This window comes from Loa loa (genome assembly GCF_000183805.2).
Source record: "Loa loa unplaced genomic scaffold supercont3.44, whole genome shotgun sequence".
Taxonomy (NCBI): domain Eukaryota; kingdom Metazoa; phylum Nematoda; class Chromadorea; order Rhabditida; family Onchocercidae; genus Loa; species Loa loa.
The window spans coordinates 29,892-55,570 of NW_018108224.1; the positions used below are offsets into that span (position 1 = coordinate 29,892).

The 25,679-nt window shown below is 36.5% G+C and overlaps 9 protein-coding genes across 9 annotated transcripts; 2 read left to right on the plus strand and 7 right to left on the minus strand.

The window, feature by feature from the left end:
• Positions 1 to 1,264: 1,264 nt before the first annotated feature.
• Positions 1,265 to 2,339, minus strand: LOAG_00760 (hypothetical protein; the record flags this gene model as incomplete). The annotated part of the gene is made up of 2 exons (XM_003136300.2): positions 1,265 to 1,356; positions 1,580 to 2,339. The coding sequence occupies 2 exons, from the start codon at positions 2,337 to 2,339 to the stop codon at positions 1,265 to 1,267; spliced, it is 852 nt and encodes a 283-aa protein (XP_003136348.2).
• A 1,242-nt stretch (positions 2,340 to 3,581) lies between these two features.
• Positions 3,582 to 5,167, minus strand: LOAG_00761 (hypothetical protein; the record flags this gene model as incomplete). The annotated part of the gene is made up of 6 exons (XM_020445544.1): positions 3,582 to 3,682; positions 3,878 to 4,149; positions 4,341 to 4,419; positions 4,531 to 4,795; positions 4,978 to 5,040; positions 5,165 to 5,167. 6 exons carry the CDS (start codon positions 5,165 to 5,167, stop codon positions 3,582 to 3,584), a joined length of 783 nt encoding a protein of 260 aa, XP_020304005.1.
• Positions 5,168 to 6,616: 1,449 nt separating this feature from the next.
• Positions 6,617 to 7,809, minus strand: LOAG_00762 (U6 snRNA-associated Sm-like protein LSm8). Its single transcript, XM_003136302.2, has 2 exons — positions 7,599 to 7,809; positions 6,617 to 7,046 (listed from the first exon to the last, which is right to left on the minus strand). The coding sequence occupies exons 1-2, from the start codon at positions 7,796 to 7,798 to the stop codon at positions 6,950 to 6,952; spliced, it is 297 nt and encodes a 98-aa protein (XP_003136350.1). The 5' UTR covers positions 7,799 to 7,809; the 3' UTR covers positions 6,617 to 6,949.
• Positions 7,810 to 9,319: 1,510 nt separating this feature from the next.
• On the minus strand, positions 9,320 to 13,170 carry LOAG_00763 (RNA recognition domain-containing protein containing protein). The gene is made up of 6 exons (XM_020445545.1): positions 13,039 to 13,170; positions 12,712 to 12,830; positions 12,341 to 12,621; positions 11,892 to 12,061; positions 11,531 to 11,783; positions 9,320 to 11,354 (listed from the first exon to the last, which is right to left on the minus strand). The coding sequence occupies exons 2-6, from the start codon at positions 12,822 to 12,824 to the stop codon at positions 11,269 to 11,271; spliced, it is 903 nt and encodes a 300-aa protein (XP_020304006.1). The 5' UTR covers positions 12,825 to 12,830; positions 13,039 to 13,170; the 3' UTR covers positions 9,320 to 11,268.
• An 888-nt stretch (positions 13,171 to 14,058) lies between these two features.
• Positions 14,059 to 15,055, plus strand: LOAG_00764 (hypothetical protein; the record flags this gene model as incomplete). Its single annotated transcript, XM_003136304.1, has 3 exons — positions 14,059 to 14,173; positions 14,528 to 14,760; positions 14,822 to 15,055. 3 exons carry the CDS (start codon positions 14,059 to 14,061, stop codon positions 15,053 to 15,055), a joined length of 582 nt encoding a protein of 193 aa, XP_003136352.1.
• Positions 15,056 to 15,129: 74 nt separating this feature from the next.
• On the plus strand, positions 15,130 to 15,489 carry LOAG_00765 (hypothetical protein; the record flags this gene model as incomplete). Its single annotated transcript, XM_003136305.2, has 1 exon — positions 15,130 to 15,489. The coding sequence occupies one exon, from the start codon at positions 15,130 to 15,132 to the stop codon at positions 15,487 to 15,489; it is 360 nt and encodes a 119-aa protein (XP_003136353.1).
• A 975-nt stretch (positions 15,490 to 16,464) lies between these two features.
• LOAG_00766 (hypothetical protein) lies at positions 16,465 to 17,566 on the minus strand (the record flags this gene model as incomplete). The annotated part of the gene is made up of 3 exons (XM_003136306.1): positions 16,465 to 16,713; positions 17,064 to 17,143; positions 17,470 to 17,566. The coding sequence occupies 3 exons, from the start codon at positions 17,564 to 17,566 to the stop codon at positions 16,465 to 16,467; spliced, it is 426 nt and encodes a 141-aa protein (XP_003136354.1).
• Positions 17,567 to 17,683: 117 nt separating this feature from the next.
• LOAG_17137 (hypothetical protein) lies at positions 17,684 to 18,579 on the minus strand (the record flags this gene model as incomplete). Its single annotated transcript, XM_020449796.1, has 3 exons — positions 17,684 to 17,855; positions 18,061 to 18,255; positions 18,407 to 18,579. 3 exons carry the CDS (start codon positions 18,577 to 18,579, stop codon positions 17,684 to 17,686), a joined length of 540 nt encoding a protein of 179 aa, XP_020306614.1.
• An 810-nt stretch (positions 18,580 to 19,389) lies between these two features.
• Positions 19,390 to 24,151, minus strand: LOAG_17138 (inosine-5'-monophosphate dehydrogenase; the record flags this gene model as incomplete). The annotated part of the gene is made up of 12 exons (XM_003136307.2): positions 19,390 to 19,657; positions 19,752 to 19,895; positions 20,065 to 20,240; positions 20,307 to 20,425; positions 20,593 to 20,688; positions 21,065 to 21,167; positions 21,968 to 22,167; positions 22,344 to 22,499; positions 22,719 to 22,860; positions 23,149 to 23,226; positions 23,759 to 23,909; positions 24,066 to 24,151. 12 exons carry the CDS (start codon positions 24,149 to 24,151, stop codon positions 19,570 to 19,572), a joined length of 1,539 nt encoding a protein of 512 aa, XP_003136355.2. The 3' UTR covers positions 19,390 to 19,569.
• Positions 24,152 to 25,679: the final 1,528 nt, after the last annotated feature.

Here is a 25,679-nt window from a genome sequence, read left to right on the forward strand (position 1 = left end):
GTGTCGCTACCGTAGTCGATTCAGGAGTTGGTGGAACATCTGCACTGGTTGAAGCCCGTTCATTAATCATTTTTGCCATACTTCCTACAATTCAGCTGTCCAAAGCTTCATGTCCCTATTCAAATTCATCCAACGAGTAATATGGCCAACATTGGGAAGGAATCCATGATAACCCGTACCACAATCAAAACAGATGCTATCTCAAGAACCAATCTCAACGGCTAGAAACGAAATCACGTTGAAAAAAGCTTTTCCAGCCTGCTGTTAAAATAACACTGACCAATTTCCCAGCTCATTTTGTTTTGTGCAACAAGAATTGTACCCAATAAATAAAGATTCCGAAAACATGAAATAAAAGCTAAGCTTCCTCGTTTTAGCATCGCAAACTCACACACATAATTGTATTCATCTTAAAAGAAAATGAAAAGAATTATGAATGCAGGGAAAACTATTCAACCACAAGACAGTATTAATTTAAATCCCTTCAGTTTTATGCGATTATTACCATCATCAAACATAATAATAAAATGACCATTTAAAGAAGCAAAGGAGCGTAGGCATAACAACTTCACAATGGAAACAAATCTGCTATCTGAATAGTGGCTAATATAATGCATTCACGATCAGCAATATTGGCTATTCGGTTACTTATAATATAAATCAAACTAAACACAGGAAATGCAAAGATAATGCGCTGAAAACTGAAAAGTAGCCATTCACTTAAGTGAACAAAGTGATACTGCATTACCATCCGGCTTTTGCGTGCAATGTACAGAACAAATGGAAAAAGAAAGTATGCACTGAAACATAACAGAAATAAATTACGCATCACAGATCAAGGATATATGGCGAAATATGGACCATATGTTACAGTAATTTAAATTAATCGTATCGCATAACAACTTTAATTTCAAAACAAAGAATGTAACGCTGGAAATAACAAGAATTATACGCTTTTAAACAGATGGAGAAAATAAAGAAATCACTGTTTTTACCAGGTACTTCCCATTATATCCCGTACTTTTGGATGTTACCCGTAGAACTAAGCATCATCTTTACAGATCTCCAAAAAACAAACAACGCTAATCAAACTTTCTGAAAAAAATAAAAATAAGGAACAACTAAGTTTTATGCATCAATTCGACATATAAAAAGAACAAATAACAAAACAAATATAATAAAAAAAAAAAAGAAACGATGTAAAAGTAATACAGACAACAACCCCACAATCATCTTGAGAACGTTTTTTTCTCAGACTTACAGATCATGCAATGGAAAGATCAGGGAGACGCAATTTGATCGGATTTCCTTTTGGAGTATCCTGACGACGCTTTGCCATAGCGGTAACTCGACGTCCTGAAAATCACTATATCAAGTTCCCTTAATTTCAGTCGCCCTCTCTCCACTAATTTTTCATTTCAATTATATACTATTATTGCAAACTTTCAGTACAAGAGCGCAGCATATTATTCCGTAGTTGCACTACCGTAAAATTCACTTGACATGATTTTAACATAGCTTTAGAGTCGTCAAAGTGTTCTACCCCTTCCCTGCAAAACTTCAGAACAAGGTCAATTACCCGGAACTGCCTCTAGATCACCGCAATCCTTATGTTCCACAGAATTTGTCGTTTTCATTCCACCGGATTGGAATTGCTCAGTAGTTAAAATCCATCGTAACTTTTTCTTCGGAATTTCTTCATGTTCAGTTTTTCCCTTCGAATACTGACCACTTCCATTCAGGACTTCCACCTTAGCGTACTTCTCTGCAGTAAGAACCTTCTCTTCATCAGCCTTTAGCAGTGCAGCACTATTCGTAGGCGGAAGCACGGCACGCTTTTTTCGAACAGCATCTGAGTTGGCTTTGTTATACCCTGTTCTATGAACCGAATTCTCGGAATTCACTTTCCTGATTTTTTCTGCACTGTTGTCCATTGACTGCATCTTGATTTGATATGACCGTTTAATAACAACACCATTGATTCCACTAGACCTTTGCAATAAATTTGTTGCGGTTTCATCTCCTCCACAAGGACTAGGATACGGCACATATGTCTTCTTCGAGTAAAGTAAAGATGGTCTAGCCCTGGTCTGCATCGAACTTCGACGATTCTCTGAAGACATAAAAAGTGAAATACGCTCCAAGCGACCATGTCGACCCGACAATTCATGATATTTCATCTGCTCTTGACGTCGATATCGCGGATATTCACTATTCACCACATGATGACTCGCTTCATGATGCGCATGCACCATTGATCGACGTTCTCTACCTGATGAAGTGAACGGAGGAATTTTCCTAAGCGGTCGTGGCCGTTTCGAACCTGAAATTTGAGTCATATTGAAACTTTTACTCTATGGAGGTCGTATAAGTAAGAAAAAAAGATTCTGACTTTATGAGATTTGCAATAAAATAACTTACAACTTTCAAAAAACAACACTTCTTGAATTAAAGAATTAGCGCATCACAAGAAAACAAACCTATTACGACAGTGAAGAGAACATTCAATTACACAATAATCGAATGAGTTTCGTACGAACAGATACATTTACTGCATATTTTTTATTGTGAGACAATACACCGGCTTATGCGACACTTACTCATCTCAGGGATATATTACCTAGCCTCATAAATGCTGCCAGAACAAAGGACGACTTAAATTTCAGAATCGCACAACATCCTTCTTTCCTCTAAGAAAAAGAATTCTTGCCGCTTTTCACACTTTTTCCTGCTCTCCATAAACGAACAAACCATCGGTCGAAACCCGATGACAGTATATTGGGTGACAAAAATTTGTTGGCGTCTCGATAATGCCATTTCCGGTTGGCTTCCAGTATTTTCGTGGTAGACTGGTAAACTTACATTATCCTCATTCTCCACACTTCGAAATCATCAGTTTTCCCTCATCTTCTTTTTGGGATTTAACAAGAAAGTTCCAGTTTCAGATAGAAAATTGGGGCAACTTGGAACATTTCGTCATCCATATATAACACAGGGTGAAAATGAAATCTCATCTACTTCGTAGTATGCATGGCATTTTTTCCTCGCTAAGATTGAAAGACAATAACTGCATCCATCCGATAACTAAACTTTTCCGAAAGGACCAAAAACATTGCAATTTCCAATCTTCCTATTTCGTACATTCTTCATTCACTACTTCCACATTCTTTCTTCAACTCATCCCATAGAAAAAATCGAGGCAAATCGCGACAATCAATCACTAATTCTTTTCTCTTTTTGGAAAGTCATCATTTGAATTCACCGTTACCTTTCGATAGACTCAAATATTATAGACCAGTCTATTTCTCGATAAACACTAACTTTCCGTTAACGTCATTCCTTTTTCATCAATTCTTAGCATTAATAACGCATCTTCTGCATAACGACAACAACCGATTTCTCATTCACCATGAAAATATTTCTTTGAGCCATTAAGAAGTTCACCCTTTGTTCTTTGCATTCTTCATATTCTTCTTTCAGAGCTTATAAACCGTCCCCTCCTTTTACAAGCCGATGTTCTTTTAAGGACAGAAACCTCTATTTTCCTGAGCTGATAATCTATTCTTCAATCTTATTTTTCTTCAGTCTTCACGAATCAATTTTTCCTCAATTTCATCTCCGTCTTCTGGAGCTTTTAAAAACAGTCCCATAACATTATCGTTTGGCCTTACTTGGGGAACGGCTGTACACAATAACTAGAGTAGCATTTTTCGCACTTTCAAAATAACTGAAGAAAAAGTAAGTAGAGTCGTGTCGCTGAAATAATCTAAGGAGCACATATAATCCCGCAATATTTTCCCAATATGATGGCGGAAACAACATAGCTGACGAATACTTGTGGAATACATGGATTTCCAAAGATGCAGCGACCATATACCATCAAGCTTATCTGGAGCCTTGCTGTGGCAAGATGACTCATTGCTGTTACAGTACTGTTGTGAATTCCATTTGTCGGTCATCTTTTCACTCGCATCCCGTGGATCCTGCTGTGAACCATCTTTTGCTTCTTCAGTTGCGCTTGGGTCCAGGCTTGCTGCCAATCGTACAGCTTCCTCATCGACATCGCCGGAAAGATAAGGCCAATCTTCGTCATCACCATATATTTGTAAACCCACTGATGACGTTAGGCTCGCATGGTTGACACTGACCCTATAAATTAACCTCTTATTTCCCTTCCCATAATCAATTGGATGAACATAGTAAACATTAGCATGTAGCACCGAAGATTAATTAATTTAAGGAAATTTCAGACAAAAAAAAAGCGAACGGCGCAACGAAAACCACTCGTCTGTCTTTATGTCTTGCAGCAGTTTAAGCCCAATCAATTCGACTTTCGTTACCTATTCTCTCCCTTTCCTGGCAACTGGTGTACGGTTGAACTTTTTTTTGATTCCGAGCAATCATTATCATCTCCTTCGCCTGAAAATTAAAATCCATTTTCGTGGTATCCTGAAAAGACCAGACAAATAAGCAAAAGTCGGTAAAAGTAGTAACATAAGAAATATAAGTAGATACTTTCAATATTCTTACAGCTATCAACTTCTAAAAGATTTGTGTCGACAGTAAGCTCATCCATATTCTCTATTCTTTCCACTCTACTACATCTTGCACCTCCATGAAAATCGCCCCGTGTCAAATCAGACGTTTTTTCACAACAATAGTATCTAGATGATATTTGTTTGCCATTTGGAAAACGACGTCGCGCAATATTATCATGCTTCCTGTGGCGGTTTACACATAGTTCTGGCATTCTAGGACATCGAGTTCTTTGCTTGATCTCTAACAAATTTTCGCTCTAAAAATACAATAACCGTTTGATTGATACGTAATCAGAACAGTTCAGATTCTCCACAATTCAGTAAAAAATAGATAAAGTAAAGCTACTAATGGAAGTCTCAGATATAATACCAAACGTACAATATAACTAAAGATTTGAAGCTAGCATATTATGATTCGAATAAAAAGGAAGAACCATACCACGTCAGCTTCCACCGATTCTCCTTCTTCATCCAGACAAATTAAATCATCGAAAATCTCTTCCTGTAAATATTGTACTAGCACAGATAACAAACATAATCCAAAAGGGATAGATAACGAGTAGAAAGATTACAAAGTTGCACTGTCCCCTCATAAAGCATTAATTCAAAAAACAAGTAAAAAGTACCATCCTAACGCTGATGCAATTTCGTTGCAGTTCTTAGATAAACTTCTAACACAGTCCACAATACTGTACCACTGCAACAAAATAATTGAGAATGCAAGTAAAAATAACTTTAATTAATTCGAACATCAAATTCTCACGAAACACAAGAAAAAATTAGACAATATTTCCGTCCAAATGCTGCCTGAAGGAACTGACGAGTCCTTCACCTATTACCACTTGGGTAACTGTAAGACTACATGTGCACGCATGCTACGGAAATAGTATCATATATTTAGTGCAGAAGTCCGTACCGCAAATTATCCCTGCCACAAACTAAGGAAAGGAAAGATGTGAACAAAGCAACGTTTTGCGAAATGATGAAGCTTTCAAAATGCTATAGGTGTATGGTCCCAAAGTGACGTCCAGTAGTTCCACAGAATGGTCCGAGATCGTAGAAGTTTTTGTATAAATAAGTAACAAGTGGAAGAAACATTAACTAAACAAGCATTAATTAAAGGGCAATACAGTTGTAGAGCTTAGGAAAGTCCATTAATCAAAGTTTTGCCTGGATAAGCTTCATCTTCTTAACTAGCTTTTTTGCTTTTGAAACAACAAAACAACCACTGAATATGAAATTTCAGTAAAACACGACCTCAAATCTTCCTGCCAGAGGTTCACGATAATTTATCTAGATATAGCAAAGCTCAAAGTACGAAGCTTAGAATGACTATAAGAAGGTGTGAAAGTCTCGCTCTTGTTTCTCTACCTGGCAAATCCCTATAATTTGCTTGCAAAAAATGAAACAAAAATTGTCTGCCTATCTTCCTGCAACCAATCCATTAGAAATCTGACCCACGAGCGGATACGCAGAAACTATACTGGAAATGACCGAACACAGACATGAGCTGATGAAGATCTGCGGACAAACACCAATAACAATTAAATGAGGAACTGCTCCTGCTTAAATCGACCAAGCTTCAAGTACCACACATGCGATTTATACAAACCGACAATTCATACATTTGACACAGAACGTTTCCTGACTTACCCTAATAAAGAAAATTCAAAAAGTAGCTATTGGAATGCGCAGCCCACAGTGATTCATGAATCGGAGATTTTTTGCAATGTAAGGAAGAACGGTAACACTTGCTTTCGAATTGCTAACTTTGAAAGTTCATTTAATTAGGCTTCTTTTTGTTTTCAAACAAGCCCCACAAACTTCTAAGATCGGAAGCAGGTATCGTGAGGTGTGCGAACAAGAAATAGCAAAGCCAAGGTAACATTTCATGGAGATTTCCACTTTGTGACAACCTCTGCTACGGTTAAAACAAAATAAAACATTGGATTTTTACCACAAGAGGTAATATTCCCGATTTAAAACCGAACGGTTCATACCGAAAAAAACGTATTTGCCACAAAATCATTTGCAAACAGAAGCAAAATAAATTACTATAAAAACAACAGGAATAGTCTGAGAACTTGAAAGAATACCTGGCACTTTTTTTTTGTGAAAGACTTAAAAAAATGTCGAAACATTTCATTGCAATCGAAACAGTAATCAGTGAATCTCAACAAATGAGCAAAGAACGTCAGAAGATGTTGTCAAGAGACAAATTGTCGATTTGAAAAGAAATAGTACAGGTTTGCATAATTATAAACGTGATCACACAATATGTGTAATAATAGCAAAACATTAAGAAATTTCAATCAGTAGCTTTGCTCTATACAGTGAAAAGCAAAGAAAGAGAATCATCCAATAAAGAACTATCGAGATCATAAATTCAAACCGGATTACTCAGCTTCGTCCTACATATGCACCCACACCGGACCCAGTGGTGGTGCTTTCATCTTGCTGAAATCTAGACGCTTATCGAGATCTTCATCCAGTTCGCCGATTACTGCTCTGAAAAAAAAAAATGATAAATGGTAAGGAACGAGAATTATGTCAGTACAATCCAGTTCTGGAATCGAGTGCTTCGCACAGCAGGAAATTCTAAGAACGTTGACCCAGTTCCTCCATCATTTCCGGAATAACTACATTTACCAATCGACACTGCTTTCCCACTTCCCACGCAAACACTATTTTTCTAATCGTATAAAATTACTGCCATTTTTTTGCTAGGTTTCAATGAATCATGATGTATGGTCTCAATTAGTACATAATTAGTAGGACTAACTGACACATCCGGTAAGTTGATCGAACACGGCTCTTTACTCCATCTTTTGTAAAAAAAAGATGCAAAACTTCGGTTCTTATAGTGCCAAAAATCAAAAGCGGTTGCTGGTAACCTAGTCGAGGGATATTAGATAAGCGACAAAAACCCAAATAAAGCTTTCCCAGGGATCGCAACATGCATCGCCATCCTTTATAACCATTATTGTTACGATGATATGGAAATATGGATATTGCCACCTACATAGGTTTTTCTTTTTTTCACAAGTAGTTAAAACTAACACATTGTCGCCCCTGACAATATATAAACCGAGTGGAATTTGTTCAACACCCGCATCTTCACTAAAAACGCGCTCATGGGAATCTTCTAGCACCAGGTTGATCGTTTGATCGAAACCTTTCATTAAGCCGACTATATTTCGCCCATCACCAGTAATCACCGAAATCACTTTGTTGATAAACGATTCCAATGTCTGTGTCATACTAAAATTTGATCGAATAAGCGGAATCAAATGAACCATGAAATGACATAACGCACAAGGAAGCGATGAGTTGCATCCTAATCATTATGACAAAAGCCCCACAAACCGGAATTTTATTGCAAATTTTCAAAACCTTTTAGATTGTACGTATATAACTTCCAATCAAACACCAGTAATAAGCATGCCTTTATCATAAAATACCCCTAGATGCAAATTTAAGAACAGGCATTGAAAACGACAACCCCATATCGAGATGAAAGACTGCAACTTTTCCAAAACATTAAGCCAAATTTTGATGCCTTCAGTGCATTCCACTCCATGTTATCGAACAGTTTAACTTTCCGTCCCGCAAGTTATTTTAAATAACCATTATCACTACGATAAAAAAAGCGACCGCAAATACCTGCAATCCTACCGAAAAAGAATCACTTCACTTCCTTTTCAAGTCCTGACTACAGTACTTTGTGGTAATCTTTACAGAACATTGCTGAATAATCCACCTGATCCGCCACAGTCGAACTCAAGAATCAGTACATCTCCTGACAACTTGGAAACATTTTTGTAGGGACAATAACCTTCTCCAAGGCAAACATAAAAAGATCAAATGCACAATTCCACAACTTCCAATTTATCCAACATCAATTTGCTTCATAACTGACAACATTGGCAATCATGTGTCACACTATCAACTTTAGAAACAATGAAAATGTTTCAAATTAACGCGTTAGCACAAGCGACCAAAATGAATTTACGGAGATAAGTGGAAGTAAATCCTGATACAATACAATTGCCACATTGAAAAAAACTACTCAAACGAATGTTTACGCCTCAACAACCCACACAAGTACAAACACACACATACACACACAAGTACAAACACACACATACACACATGCACACACACACACACACACATGCACACATACATACACATACATATACATACACACACACACACCTGACACATACACACCATTGAGATGCACACACATACACAAGTGCATGCCACACCTCGGGGCATGTTAGAACATGGTTGAAGACGTACAATTCTGCTTCGGATAAAATGGAACAAAACTTACGAAACAATGACAAAAAAAAAAGCAATATTGAAAATTAAACAACACGGGGAGTAAGAAGGGAAAGAAAACATCACGTATGGGGAGAACGATGATGCAACTGAGAAGAGAGCAAGGGGAAGATAGCCAGAAAAGTTATTGGTTTGAATTCCAAAAAGGGAAAGGTTGAGAGAGAAGTACTAAAAGCGGCAAGGAGTAGTAATAAAACAGAAGAAAATAAGGCGTAATCAAGATGTTTCACATCATAATAGGAAATCAAGGTATTGTTGTTTTTTTGTTAACAAATCTCTGGATCTGAGTTAAAAAATAAAACAATGAAACAAGGACCTGATGCGTAAATCAATTCAGTATACTGATACGACACTCTAATTGAAATTATGAGACATTTCTACTATCTCTATCGAAATCCCAGTCTTTCTTATCAGAAAGAAAAAACACCGCATATTAAACCATGGAGCTGCAAGAACGCTCAAAGCAAAACAAAAAGCATCAAGCACCTTGAGTATGTGAACAAGAGAGAAACTGCGCACCGGCCTTCAAGCCATTCTCAAATTTAAAACTCATACACATTCAGTCCATTAATAAACTGTAGTATTAATGGAAGGAAAAGCTGGATGAGTTTTAATTAAATCAAGTGTTTCATAGGAATTGGAACGGTCCATTTTTCTCGGGGATACAAAACTAAACCGAATACACCAACAGTTCTGTTTCATAGTAAAGAAGAAAGAAAAAAAGATGGAATAAGAAATGACAGACGGAGAGAGAGGAGGTAAAGGAAAGAGAAGGGAAATACCTGCAGCAATGCAGAAATGGAAATTATGCACCACAAAGGCATGGTTAGCGATTTCTTGCGGCTACTGGTCTCATATATTACCAAACTAAATGGCGGTCCTTAAATTTGGGAATTTAAAATTTCACTATTTTTGAAATCTAACTTTCGACAGTGGGGCAATACCTTTCTCATAGTTTTCACATTTATGTCATTCCAAAAAAAAAAGGAGGTAAAACAAGTTCAAAAAAAATACAAAGCAACTAAATTGCAAAATTTGGTCGGATAAAATATAAAACGAAAGGTAAACTGAAAAAAAAGAGAGCATATACCTTATTTTTTTACGGAATAAATATTCCATAAGGTATATAAAAGGACGAAACCGAAATGTTAAGAGACCAGCTAACTGCTCAAAAAAATAAACTGATTGATAAATAGAGATGTTGCGAATTGTTGAAGGCATCGTTGGCTGGGTATGCATTTAATCATAGCGTAGAACGACTCAAATTTCTAAGAGATAAGACGCAGAAATTCATAACGATACAGTACAGCTTAGTACAACGTATAAATCAGTCGTACATTAATGCTTAGCAGTGTTAAGAAGAATTTCAGAGGTAATATGAGAGACTTGAAGCTTTTTGAAACAAACTCAAACAGACTGCATCATTTACTTTCTGTTCTAACATCTAGCTAGTGCAGAAGGAATACTATAAACCACCAAATAGACCTTAAATTTTTGTAATAGGAAATGGACACCATACCTTTTTAAATCCTATATTAAGGCATAGCTAAATGCTTATTAAAAAGGAAAAGGAAAACCACCGTCTTAAGGAATAGGGGTTTACTGATTTCAAAAGGTTAAACGACTTCAATATGTGGGTCAACACCAACCACTTTAAGAACGCTTACAAAATGAAGCATACAAACAAATATGAACTCAGCCAAGACTACACAACAGGATTCTGAACGTATACTCGAAAAAAAAAAGTTCATAACACCTACTGGTGAAATGGCTGAGATCATCGTTTCAATGTAATGTGTATGAATGCAAATATATGGAAGACCCACAACGTCAAACAAAATTGGTTTGATGAAACGATAAAATTACTGGTACGTTTGTTATTCTGAAAATTGCAGAAAAACAGAATATTTGAGACAGACTGACTGAATTATTGTGGGAAAATTCGACAAATTCGATTTCAAAAATGCTATAGATTCATGAATGAATGAATATGCCACAAATTCAAGGTGAAGCATTATGCGACATATCGTACTCAAAACCATACTCCAGGATGATAGCAACATTAAAAAATTAAAAAACTAGCATATAGTGAGAGCATTACAACTGCTACAACCACAAATTAGCTTACTGAAGCAAAAACTAATAATTCTGTGATATACATTTCTTCCAATTTCTTAAAAAACCAATGAAAGATGGTACCGTTATGAGGGATATTTTAGAGATAGTTAACTTTTATAATGCGAAGAACTGTTGATTAGTGCTCAATGTCCAAGTTACAGAATTTCTTTATCAACGATAGATCAAAGATATGAATTTGGGAAATCGACAAAAAGAAAGAAGACCATTACGAAAATACAAAACTCTCGCCGCTTTAGTGGAATACTCAGTATTGTTGTTGCTGTGGATAGCGCTGCTGACTTGCTCCACGCTGGGTCATTCCTTGGGAATAAGCATCATAACCGCCAGCGCCTAAAATCATTGCAGGCTAAGATAATTAAAAATTATACTGATTGTGTAGCACGTTACCAAGTTTTTCCAAAATCACAAGAGAAGGAAAATCAGAAAGGAAATATGGATGAAAATAAAAATTTTAATACAACGTTTCATGTTGCTCCACCCGAATTAAAATGAAAATATAACTCTACCATAGTAGCCACCGGCCTGTCCCTGTTGGTAATATCCAGCAGCAGCAGCATTACCATACCAGTCACCCCAGCCACCAGCAGTTCCAGTACCTCCGCCATATGCACCGAACGCTCCCATCTGACCCCATCCAGCTTGTCCAAACCAACCATTCATGACACCCGCCCGACCAGCTCCATATCCAGCCCGCATTGCCGCGCCACCTCGACCACCCGGGAAACGTTTGCCTTGAGGAACGGCCTTTTTGACGTCGCACTGCAAATGAATATAAGAGCACTTGCGCAAAAACTTATAAATTGGTGAAGCGGACAAAAATAAATAGTAGGAACAATACAAAACATTACACATATAATATTAAGTAACCTCGCGTGACCCAAACATTTGCTTTGGTGTAGCCGACGCTCGCTCAGCTGCTTCCTCTTCTTCAAACACAATAAATGCGAAATTTCTTCGAGCTTTTGTTTGCTTATCGAAAGGCCATTCAATATCTTCTACTTTTCCATATTGTTCGAAGTGGGCACGTAGTTCTTCTTCTGTAACAAATGCCAATTATAACATGGGAGGTTCACATCACCCCCGCTTGATACATGCGCTTCATTCCACTCACTGATGTGACGAAGTGAATGATCCAGATTGAGATTTGAAAATCCAATGCTCCATAAAATTCCATTACCTACCAAACACAGTATACGGGGACGAAATAAAGCAATATGAAGCAGTCCGCTTACAAATTTGGAAATCAGCAGTATAACTGTGTCAGAAAACCACAAACGAAATTATTCTTGATGAAATATTTGATGATATATATAAACCTGGATGGTCAGCAGGCAAACCACCAACAAACACTTTCTTATTCTCTCTTGATTTTGCTGGCTTAACTTCAACGGTTTTCCCCTTGAGCGATTGTTCTCTTGCGTTGAGTGCAGCTCTACACGCCTCACCGGTTGTGAATTCTACAAATGCAAAGCCGCGAGAACGACCCGTATTCCGATCATACTTCACCTGAGCCTGTGCTACTTCACCATACTGCGAGAAATATTGCGATAAGTCTTCATTTGTAACATCGTAGGCTATTCCACCAACGAATATTTTCCTATAAGCGACAAATCAACAAAGATGTTTCCCTACCACAATCTTGCATTTATCAGTAGAAAAAATGAAGGGAAACGCAACAAGTACATACTTGTCTTCGTTGCCTTTGCCCAGATCTTTCAAACCTCCTTCGCTAACAGTACCACCATTAACAGTTTCTGAATTCTGAGTTTGTTCTTCCTGATGGCTATCCTGAGTATCCATAAGATTCTATAAAGATAACGTAAATTCGCCATATTACCTTTTCAAAACCATTTACTTTTTCACAAAAAGAATATCACTCCTTTATTGCCATATATAGTCAATTGGCTCTGTTAGAGTCAATAATAACCAACAAGACAGGTTTCCTGGACAAGCAAATTCAAACAACTTTGAATCAAATGAAAAAAAGTATAGATATTAGCTGAAAATAACTGACCTGTTTACAGAAGTTATCCAATTACCAAAACTTGAATACAGGATAAGGAATTTAGATAAAGAAAGAAGCCTTATATAAATCAAAATTTACGAAAGCTTAGTCGTTACGGACTATCTAGAAAATACCCTGAAAAGTTTGACATTTTCAAACAAAATGGGCTGCAACTGTGGAAAAAAAAACATTCGAAAAACGCAATAAACGCAAAAGCACTGCAAAAAAAAAACCACGTTGTAGACATCAACAACATATCACTAGGTGTCTACAGCCAAAAGTCACATGCAATTATATTAAGCATCAGATCAAAGCAAATGAAGAAATCTCAAACTAGTCTTAAAGCTCATTGTCTTCATGGACATACATTTAATCAACCCTCTATATTATACAAGGCCAGAGAGAAAAAAAAAGAAACCTCAATCCAATTTGAAAACTCAAAATCCTAATGTCGAACAGACAGAAAAAGAAATCCTAAGAATCACCGCCCTCAAGTCGGTCGACGCGCCTATGTAACAGACTTCACACACTATATGGTGCCATAGAAAGTACAATCACTGCCTGTCTCTTCGGTCGCAAGCAATGGAGATTCGCAATGAACATATCTTCAACAGATGGGAAAAACAACAACATTCAGAGCTGTGAACTAGAAAAATGCAATTAAAATAAAAAAGAGAGAACTTGAGGAACGCAAGATCAACCGATAAAAAATGATAGATCCAGGCACAACTACTCAAGAAAGTGTATTTGCAGACAACAAAGAATACACCGTAAGCACCCTCTGATTTCCAACAGAGTAATCCAAATGGAATGCACAGAATCAAGTCCCCTAAATAACAAACAGTGTGAAGTACAAAAAGACAACTGAAAGATAAACTCCAGATACCCATTTCGACTCATAACTAGCAAAATAACTATCCTCTGTTACCCCAGTTGCCCTCATTATCTGACCAACTTCATGCTTCGTCTTCATTTTGACGTGAAACCGTTATTTTAAGAAAAAAGAAAAATAAATAAAGATAATAGATAATGGATAGTGATCACGTTTCGATGAGTCAGTGGGATAATCTCAGAACATCAGTCCTTAACTCATGTTACCAGCAATATATATCATCGAGTGAGCCACGCATATACTCCTACAAGCGTAAGGAACAAAGACCTATAGGACATCGAAAGTCACATCTATCGGCAGTTAAATAAAATTAAGTCCAACGGACAATATGTATGGAATCTGATAAAATGAAAAGATCATAAAATGTCGCAAGTCACGTCTGTACGTACATAATCAAATGTAACAAAAACCGAAGAAGCAATTTTATTACATCACAAAACTGGTACCAAATAAACTGTTCTATCATAGCGCTTGGTACGTATTCTTATGACATATTTGCATGGAAACGATACCAATGATTATTGAAGCTATGAGCGCGAAATCGATTACACATCTACTCATCAAATCACTTCACCTTCTAGACAGATACTTTTCACAGATTTATAGATACTACAGGTATCCTAACTGTCCACATTACGACAATCAGGAAGGGAGAGTATCGCCTTATCGGGATCATCATATTATTTGTCAGTACGTCTACATCTTTATGCAATAACAAAATCAATACCATCATCAACCTCCTCTCAGAACCACAAACACGACCACGCAACAACCCAAAACCAGACCGCACCTACAACCCTACAACACAACCAAAACCATACGCAACGCACCGCATACGCGTAAGTGTTCATCACCGTGTCCCAGGGTCCTCCATATGGGAACCCAAAAAACCGTTTGCAGCTCACCAACATTCAATTTATCCCCTCCCCACCGCCGTCGAACTTCAATGAGACACTCAGTAGTTATTACCTATTGCTACTGGAGGACGTAAACGGCAGGTGTGGTGACGTCACCAGCTTATATCAGGCAAAGTCTAGTCCGAACGAAAACTTGGCAAAACTCCAACAGGATCAATTATACGTAGCTATTGCCATGTCGTTCACGACAACAAGAACGGATAGCAATCTACTGTAGTGGTCCGCTACTCCTACATTCTGATCGTTGAACAGCAAGTATCGCACTAAGCACCGTTGCACTTGACGTTATAGATGATATATATATGTATACATAATACATACATACATACATACATATATATATACGTACATACATACATGCATACATACATACACACGTACATACGTACATACACACATACATACGTATGTACATATATACATGCATACATAGATACGTACATACATATGGATATATATATATACATACATACATGCACAGACGTACACACATACATGTACATACACATGCAGATACGCAAACATATACATAGAGACAAACATGTACATAGATACACATGTGTGTACACATACACACATACAGATACACACCTGCCCCGTCCACGCATCCATTACGTTCACTTATGTACAACTAAACATAAATCATTATGATAAGACGGGTTTGGTGGTCTTTTTTTGATGTTGGTACTGTAATTATGTGGAAGAGGTGTAGAAAATACTCATTGCGAGTTGATTTCAGATGCAATTCGGAAATGACAGAAGTCATGTTAATGTCTGATACAGTTCGAGAAATCGTACTGAATGACTGACGTTCGACAAGGGGAATCATCACCAAATAGCTGGCGTATAAGGTAATGCGGGGAGCTCTTTCTCGCAATATTTACAATAGGTAGTAAGCTGGAAGAGATCACTAGAGAGACATGATCTATACTGAAACGGTCACCTGGTCTCGTGGTACTCTCGAGGGTAATTCATAAACCGGAATACTTCGATCCCATTGTCCAATTTATTATCAGCAAAACTGTGAACTTTGGATGAGTTATACTGTTTATAATACGAGTAGACTGGATCATCCAACGCTAACATACTCTCAGTATATGGTTTGAAGAGTCTAATAGTAAAAATCAGAGTAAAGCAGTAGCATTTCAATATAAGTAGTCGTAAACGGTTTTCGCAAAGTCGGTGACACGATTCGCCGACCGAAGATTTGCTGGTCATTCAGTACGACGCGTTTCCGAAACAAACCAGAGATGACGTTAAGAACTATAACGTGTTAAACGGGACTTTATGACAACATATAACTTCCATCTTGACATATTCAAGCCCACTTTGTCACTGCGTGACGATTTTCATGCTCAAATTATTGTAAAGTATTTGAACAAACGAAAAGTGATTCCATTTCGAAATCTAGGACTCCCGCAGGAAGGGTGATCATTTGGTCAAAGTATTTTTGATATGCTGGGAATGATTGCTCCACAAATGGTAGTAATATGCTGATAGAATCTAGTAAAAGTGTTCATTAATGGAAATACGGATCTCGGTGGATTCGAACAGAAACTTATTGATAACAACGAATACAGTTCTTCTATCATGTCTTTATCCTACTTATGACATGTTGCACTTTAATCAAAACGATTCATCACAAAACGTTTCATCCATTTCATCATCCCAGCTATGGTAATGGTATGGTACGGGATTGATAAACATTCGTTCGTCGTACACAACATCTTCTAGAAATAATCCTTGGGGTGGAGCTGCCACCATTCCGAAATGATGAAAATTTTCAGGATTTGGGTTGTTTAGCAACCATACCAAACGTTCCCGCTGCAGACGTCCGTAAGCATGCTCGACAATGCTGCGTACCATATGTCTTATCTGAATGTAATATCGACACCTCACTACCATTTAAAACAAAATATAGGAAAGAGATTGATAGTTTACTATTTACCATTCTCCCAGTTTGTCTAGGCTGGGACACTTTTAGTCGTATGCATAGGTTCGCAATTTTTCAATTAATGAAGTTTGCTGTCCCGTCCACTTTATCAAGTTCCTTGCTTTAGTCTAGACCCCTATTTGACAGAACACATACACATACATAAATGCTTCATGTTGAACTCTTTATAATCATTCCTCTTCCGACAATCACGAACCGCAAATTCAATCGTTGTGGCACAAGAGAAAAAAAAAAATCATTTGATGGCAAAAAATGTAAAGATATAACTTACTTGTGATCGCAAAAAAGATCTTGAAATAACATTAATATCGATTACACTAAAACCGTTAACATTCCCAAATCGACTTCCACCTGCAAAACTCAATTCTTTTGATTTAATCCAGTTATCCTGATTGCAGGGAATATTTGATCCAATATTAAACCGACATGTTGTTAGCGAGTGATGCGAACAGCTAATCTCGAAATGTTTTGGAAGCATAGCAAGAATTCGCTACGTATTGCACCAAGTATAACTTTTTAGAATGTACATATTGTTGAGAACTTAGTGTTGGAGCCATAGTTATTGCCTGTATGATGACTGACTGCAACACATACTGTATTGCAGAATTGATCGCAACAATCTTTTAATGAATAAAGAAACTAGTGAAGTATATAAAAAAAACATAAGTTACACTTACCTCCAGAAATGCCAACGTGTAGCAAATGTCTCATCGTTGGAGTGCGACTATCAGTCCTTAAGCGGTCACGTAGCGGATATTTCATGAACGAGGCCATGTTGTGGGTACCATGAAAAAAAACCCGTACTTTGAGTTTTATATAGAAAGCGTGGAATTGCACTGTTATGAATACCATGGAGTTTACAATTTAAAAATGATGAAGATGAAAGGTAGGTCAAAAGTTTACTTGGAATAAGGAACATGCGTCTGCAGCCTTTCGAATGTCAAAACCATTTGGTAAGAACCAAATATACGGCCTTTCGGCAAATTGCCACAACAGCGGTTGTTCTGCATTTTTCAACCATTCTTCCTCGTTTTCTGCTATGGCTAACCGATATTTATATTTTCTGCAAAACTTTGGAAAAGGAAAAGAAAAAAAGTGGTCGTCAGTAATGGTTACACCATGACGTTCAGAAATTCATAACACACTAATATATTTATCACTTGAACTTAGAAGTCAGGGTAAATAAATTATACAAAATTTCTTTTCACTGAGTTTTTATTCCTTATCTTTTATCGAATTTCATTAGGTGAAACAGGAAACTGATATACCTGTATGAAACATTTCTCCTGGAACAGAAACCTTTCGAAACGGCATGAAAATCTAGAACACGTAACGATGTACCAATACATTCCTTAGTTTTGTGATTCCAATCATCTAGTAGGTTACTCTTGTCTTCATCTACATTTCCGATGGGAATTTGCATGATAAAAGCGTTTCGTATTGCATGTACTCCCGCATCAGTTCTGAATTGATTATGTCCGGAATGAATCACGTGGTGAAAAAAAAGACAAAAACAAAATCTCAGAATCCTCCAACACTTCAGAGATTACTGAACTATATTTGAAATACTTTGTAAACAGCTGAATTTGTGTGAAACATTGATAAGCGACAAACCTGCTTGAAGGCGACATTTTAAACTGCTTTCCAATATCTGGAAAAGTCCCTCGCACAAGTGCTTTCAGAAAACTAAGCACACTATGATTGATACTTCCATTAGCAACGGCCATAAACCGAGCACCATCATAGGATGCCCATAGTAAATACCGATATACCTCATTTCTGAACATCCTCCCGAGTCTTTTAACAACCCCTAAGAACTGAAGCCAAAATGAAGCAAGGTCCCGATAAACAACACATCCAACTTGATAAATGAGAACCCGAAAATATCTTAAAACATTACTGCGCAAAGATGGCAAGGTGCATTTTCAGCATTATAACCATTTCAAGATCGTTGTATTCCACTCCCTGCAGTGGTTATTAATGATTTATCCTAATTAGTTTTCACCGGGCAATGACAGCAACATGTACTTCAACTCTCTTATGCTATATTAAATCGCTAATTCTACTAAATAATACCATTTCAAATGATATTATGATTGATTTTTGTCAAATAAAATATATGGTAATCTGACGCGGAATGCAGTTTAATGCAAATGTGAACAACATACAAATATAACAAAACAAACAGCAACACATTACCCAATATTACTCATAAATTTGATAAATACTGGAGGTAAACCAATTCAAATAAGAATAAAGACCTCAGTCACTGTAAAGAGTGAAAGGTAGAAGAGGATAACAGTGCAATAAGTCTATATTCAGTGGAACCGAAGTCATTGAGAACCCTGAGAACGCTAAGTATGCTGAGAACTAGGAGAATGATAAAACAAAATAAATAAACGAAAACAGTTTACCATAAGGTACTGCTTTTACCGATACGTTATTTCACAATTCATCTCAGGAAAATTATAAGACTAAGAATTATTAAAAAGCAAATCACAACTCTTGCCAAATCCGTCCTATAAAAAAAAGTGGAGAAAAAAATTCAACAAATTTACTGCAGCAATAGAATCGGTTATTCAGCAGACTTCCTCATACTTCAATAAAGTCGTTTATCGTAACTGAAAACAACTATTGATTCCTTCAATTGTCTTTTCCGTGTTCCAAGATTGTTATGAACAGATCTTATGCATAATTTTTCTCTAAAGTATGATGTTCCCATAGAAATAAAGTCCTGTTCCTAACAGTACAATTTGTTGAGAAAAAATTTAATAAGCTTACGAGTGCAAGGAATGCACTCCTCCCTCAACTTGAGCATTCGATGACCGACGCTCAAATCTGATTTCACCACGAACAATACCATTCCTGGAATAGCACTATTTTACTTTTCGCAATCATCCAACAGCATCCCATACCATATGAAACAAACTACACGGATGCAAAGAGATATTAAACGAACCTGAGTTCATCCATATTTTTAACACCGATATCTTGAAAACCATGCTGAATTCCTCGTACTAAATATGGAACGAATTTATGAATGCTACCTCTATCTCTCATTGTAGCAGACACTCCCTGAGCAACTTTTATCGAATCCGACCTGCTAAAAATAAACTCGTTTTGATACGAATATATTGTAAATAACATTTCTAACGTGGAATGGATTTAATTACATGAATTCTGCATCAAAAAAAAAAAACTTCGACGTACCTTTTTCAAATGCCATTCAGAGTAGAGAAGCAAGCTACAACATTTCTGAAAAAAGAAATTACCTGCTAAAATACCTATCTTGACTACTGACATTTGCTTCCATAGCATCCACTGAACCCATCCCACGATAATTCTTAAGACGTACACCGCTTGGACCCCAGAAATATTCTCCGGGTGCTTCTGTTGTACCAGCTAAAAGACCACCCATCATCACTGTCGATGCGCCAAGTGCCAAAGCCTGAACTTCTCAAATTACAAAAGTTAAGCTAAAGAACTAAGATCTACAAATCCATCATAATATTACTTTCGTGATATAGCCAACATCTCTTATTCCGCCATCAGCAATTACGGGAATCCCACGAGTCCTGGCGTACCTTGCAACTTGATAAACTGCTGTGCCTTGTGCTCTTCCAACTGCAGTAACTGAAACACAAAGAGATGTGAAAATATTGCTGTTCATTTTATTTAAACACACACCAGCACAAAATGAAAGTTAAGGTACCCTAAGACGATGATGGTATTTTTCTCTGGGATGCATATACAGTAGCAAAGATTATATGTTTACGAAGTTAAATAGGGAATGTACATACCTTCCTGAGTAATACAAATTGAACCGCTGCCCATACCAATACGAATGGCATCCGCCCCAGCATTAATCAGGATTTCTGCTTGCTTTTGTGTTACAACTGAAAATAAGGAAATGTTTAGAAAAAATATATCAGTCCAATGAATGCATATCACCAATACTAGACATTCATTCACACTTGAATAAAAGCAACACTGCATTATAATGCTTTAAAATATTCATCTGCCAAATATATACTTTGCGTAGAACACGTACAATATGTTACACTATACTAACATGGGCTAAGAGACTATATCTAATCAGTGATCAGAAGACGACAGAAGGTTGTTTTGTTCAAAAATTAAGTGCCGAATAGGTTTGCCAGGTATACGGTATAAAGCCTCAGTGATATAGGAAAAATATCAACTCCTTCAATCCGGCAATTTAGAAACTATTCTAGAAAGAAAGAAAAAGATAAGACTAAAAAAGAATATAACGTAACTTGCCATTGCCCGCAATTATCTGTGGCGTTTCTGGATAAGTACTCTTTATCCATTTCAAAAGATTCACTTGATACATGCTGGCACCTTGTGAAGAGTCCTACAAATATAGAGACATTCGCAGAGTAATGCACAGTTTCGTAAAGAGTGCAAGAGTTCAGCGTTCGAGACAATCGGACTTTTCGCGGACAACTTGTAATATATGTTTATATATATATATGTATATATATATATATATATAATATACATATATGTGTATATGTATATATATAAACACATATGTTTTCCTACTTGTTCTATCTTTAATAAAGCAAAGAATAATGAACTATTCATAATTCTAAATTTCATCGAGAAAAAAAAGTTAAAACACGAATTAAATAATCATAAGGAACTACTATTCATAGGAAAACTTCTTAACATCATATTTTTTTTCCTGTTTTCTTCCACCGATAACTTGACTCTTTTACATTCTGATATCTCTTAAGAGGATATAAATGATAGATATTATGGAAAAATAATCGGCCACTCTCATAGAGTCATTCCAAATTGGGAATGAACTTCCTGAGCCAATTCTTACAGTCCAATAGTAAAAATAAAAATAGTGAAAATAAAAAACAATAGTAAAAATAATAGTAAAAATAAGCCCGCTCTATGGAATAAATTGTAAGTGGACAAATAAATAGGTAATATAATATTAGAAAACTGTTTTCTCAAATATAGGTAAAACATCTAGTATGTTATCCTGTTGTGTCATTTCTACACTTACTCATGCAGTTACAAATACCGCCCTGAACATGACTCCCAATAATTCTATTAATGAGACTGCTCTCGTGATTCTCATGGGGAAGGAATATGGAAGGGAAGATGACGAGCGAGGTCAAGATAAAATTTATCACTTACAATGACAAGAACATCAGCACCAGCCGCAACTAACTTCTTCACCGCTTCTTTTGCAGATTCTCGGGTATTTATAGCTGCACCTACTCTCAACTGTCCCTTCGAATCATATGAACTCCATGGAAAATCTCGAGCCTTCTTTAGATCAGTACGAGCTATTAAGGATACTAATTCTTTTTTGCTGTTAACAATGGGTAATTTTCCTGCAAAGATGTCCAATAAATGGAATCACACAAATTAGCAACACGTAACGATGTCAGATCATAAAACCTAAATCCTACTTTGCTCATTATCTAAGAAAATGGTTATTCCAAAGAAATTGTTATCAGACATTTAATAGAGACATCGCTTTAATCAAAGGCGACGAATAATCACTTACCTTTCTTCTCATTTTCTAGGATTTTGTAGGCATGTTCCAAAGTAAGATCTTCACTACCCGTTATAAGCCGGTCGAATGGAACCATTACATCACTTATTTTCGTGGTCGAATATCTGTCTTCATCAATAAAGTCTACATCACGCGAAGTTACCAGACCTACAATTCAAATAAGATTTAAAGTGAACAACAAGCACATAATACTTGAAGCGCAGCATAAATTTTTAATAGAATCAAATCTAAATTTTAAAAACCCAACTATTTTAAAAAACCAGAAAAAGCAGTTCCTAGTCATTGGTAAATTTTTTTCACCTGATTCGTTCTTATAAATGATCAAATGAGCCAGATGATGGAAAATCTTTTAACGCAAAGGCATACCTAGCAATTGGCCACCAACGTGTCCTGTTGATGTAACTGGTGTTCCCGTAAAACCGTATTTCAGCTTTATCCTCATCAAATCTAACACTGTATCAGTCTCTTTGATACAGTGAGGGTGTGTTATAAACCCCTGCTTATAACGCTGGAAAATTTTAATTAAACAGTAAGAATCTATATTTCCACAGCTTTTATCTTCCTCTTGCTATAGAAACAATTACACAAGCAGGACGAACAAGCACTTCCTCACTCTCTCGTCCCATCAACACCTGTACATGGATATCTCTTAACGATTTCTCTAAATTATTGAAACATTTCATTTAATAATCGCATTTTATGGACAGTAGGGTAACATTGGCAGTTCGACTAAAATCCTAGAAAATCAAAAAAGGCATATTGATGAAGTAAGAAAGTTGGATGAGCAAAACTTCACCTTTACTTTGATAACTTCTTCAACCTGTCCTTCTAAAGAGGGAAAATTGGAGTGAATTATACCAATACCACCATGTAACTGAAAAAAGATCGTTAATACTGCCTTAACAATTCGAAATTTGCAGGGATAGATCTTGTCAATTTTAATCACATCTAAACATCGCTACCTGATTGACTAATGCATGTCATTTACGTTAATTCCTTGATACCATTCCTTAATGCATTTATAAACAATTCAATTGCCTCGAACACAGCTATTTACATTATGAGATTTGGCTATTTACATTATAAGATTTGCATATCATACCAACGTCCTGCTAAAGCTAAGATCTCTTTGTGCCATATTTATATACTAATTATTATTACTAATCAAATGAATCTATCAAGATAGCTTAATCGGCAAATAATTTACAGGAGACATTTTAGGCGTTAGTGTTCTTTCAAAAGAACGACAAAGGAACTGTTATTCAAGGTACAAGTGAGTCAGCATGACTGACATACATATAATTTACGTTATAATGAATTAGCGTATATCAATTGTCAATAATCTATAATTTACGCTACAATGAATTAGCGTATATCAGTTGTCAATAATCGGAATAGTATCTAACCGCCATAGCGATCGCCATCTCGCATTCAGTTACCGTATCCATCGGTGATGACACCAATGGTGTTTTAAGCGTAATATCTCGTGTTAAATGTGTTGTTAAATCAACGGAAGAAACGTCAAAACTGATGTAACCCGGTAATATATTGAAATCACTGAAACAACTATGCTATAAGCAGATATATTTCATTCCAAAATGTTTACATTCACCTGATCATTTAATAATTTGCCTTACATTCATTCCCCTTATTAAAATTTAGTTACAACAGGAATTGAATTATTCTGAAAAGAAAGGAAAGGAATAACAGTACTTGTATGTCAATCCAACGTGACTGTTCATAAGTTCGTCAATTGTCTGCCCATCCTCATTAATTTTGACAACACCGTCACCATCCATCTTCATACCTTGCTATAGATTGCCAAAATTCTTGAAAATAAGCTTCACATTTTCTAGGAGAAAACATATGCTATTATACACGCAACACCGACCTTGAGAATGTGATGATTTATTCTTAAACCTGAGAAAAAAGATGACAATTAACAGTATAAGGAATAGTAAAAAGGTATTTGGACTGCTACATCATCAATCACGGTGTATACACCGCTGTTCAAGAAAACTGGAAAGAGGAATTCCAGCAAGAATCGATGGAGTGCTGGAATCAGTATTACTTCACATATCTAGTAATATTAGTATAAAGAGATCACATGAAAGTTCTTCATGTCATACGTCTAATCACAAAGAATGGTTATACGGAAGGGAGAGATTTCCAGAACGACACTGCGCTAACCAATGTTCAGACCAAAAACTGCAGATCCATTAAATACGTCTCGCCAGTTTGCTCAGTTGGATCCCGCCAATGCGCCTGATGGGAATACCGGAATCCTGTACTGATGCCTTTCTTGATTTTAGGACTAACCTCCGTTCACGCATAAGGTTACATGATGACCCTATTTCGTTACGCGGTTGCGGTTCGAGTTTCTTTTTGTTCCATGGAACTAAGAGGTCTTATCGTTTTTGCGGAGTTAGTTAGCGGAAGGTAACATTTCTCTCAGAATCATATGGAAGTTACTTATAAGTTCCAACAAAAACTTCAGTTTTATGTCGGGTGGAGGTCATTAGTATATTAGTTTATTCAGCTTGTTGAACTAAATTATTGGGCCATATGTGCGCGAATTCCATCGCTATTTGGGAATAATCAAGACGTTCTATTAAGCGAATATAAAGCTTTAGTGAAAAATCTAATTCACAGCATGAGCTTGTAGCTAATTGAGATGGATGGATATAACAGCGCCTATTATATTAAATAAGTCTTAAATAATATCGCTTGAATGAGTTATTATTAGCTAACGAAATATTTTTCATGTTCAAATTGGGGTTCAGTATAATGCACATAGGTTTGCAACGAGTCGTAGTACTTAATAAAGCCATAGCGGATTTTTGAGCGGAACATGCGGTACAGCGTGTCTTATTTTTATCTCAAAAAAAAAAATTAAATATAACATTGCTCCGAGTTTAAAGAAGTTAACAATGACGCAAGATCCTTGCAGCAGTTGCATTTCACATTGACATTGTCACCCATCACTTTTCTTTGCATATGTTTCCATGGCAACTTTAGAAAAATCAAATACACCTTTGTAGCAAACATTCTTACCTTGCAGTTTCCATGGAACACTAAATTTCCATGGGAAACTATAAGGACGCGTTCAAAGACATGGTGAGTGACGTCTTCCTGGTCGAAAATCGGTTAAAGAGAGCTACTTATCTAGACTCCAATATTAACTATCTAATTGGTGATAATAATCGAGTCATGCAAAATAAATATGTCACGAGGAACTTAAAGTAACTTGTTCGTTTCCGTTAGTACTTTTTCTGTCCCATAAAACCCCTCCAAATATTATCCCGGTCCAGTGATCAACCTGAATAT

Coding starts and splice junctions, on each gene's coding strand:
- LOAG_00763 (XM_020445545.1), bottom strand. CDS start 12,824: ATGGATACTCAGGATAGCCATCAGGAAGAACAAACTCAGAATTCAGAA. Junction 12,622..12,711: donor GGCAAAGGCAACGAAGACAA/GTATGTACTTGT, acceptor TGTCGCTTATAG/GAAAATATTCGTTGGTGGAA. Junction 11,784..11,891: donor AAATGTTTGGGTCACGCGAG/GTTACTTAATAT, acceptor ATTCATTTGCAG/TGCGACGTCAAAAAGGCCGT.
- LOAG_00762 (XM_003136302.2), bottom strand. CDS start 7,798: ATGACACAGACATTGGAATCGTTTATCAACAAAGTGATTTCGGTGATT. Junction 7,047..7,598: donor ATTGTCAGGGGCGACAATGT/GTTAGTTTTAAC, acceptor TTTTTTTTTCAG/AGCAGTAATCGGCGAACTGG.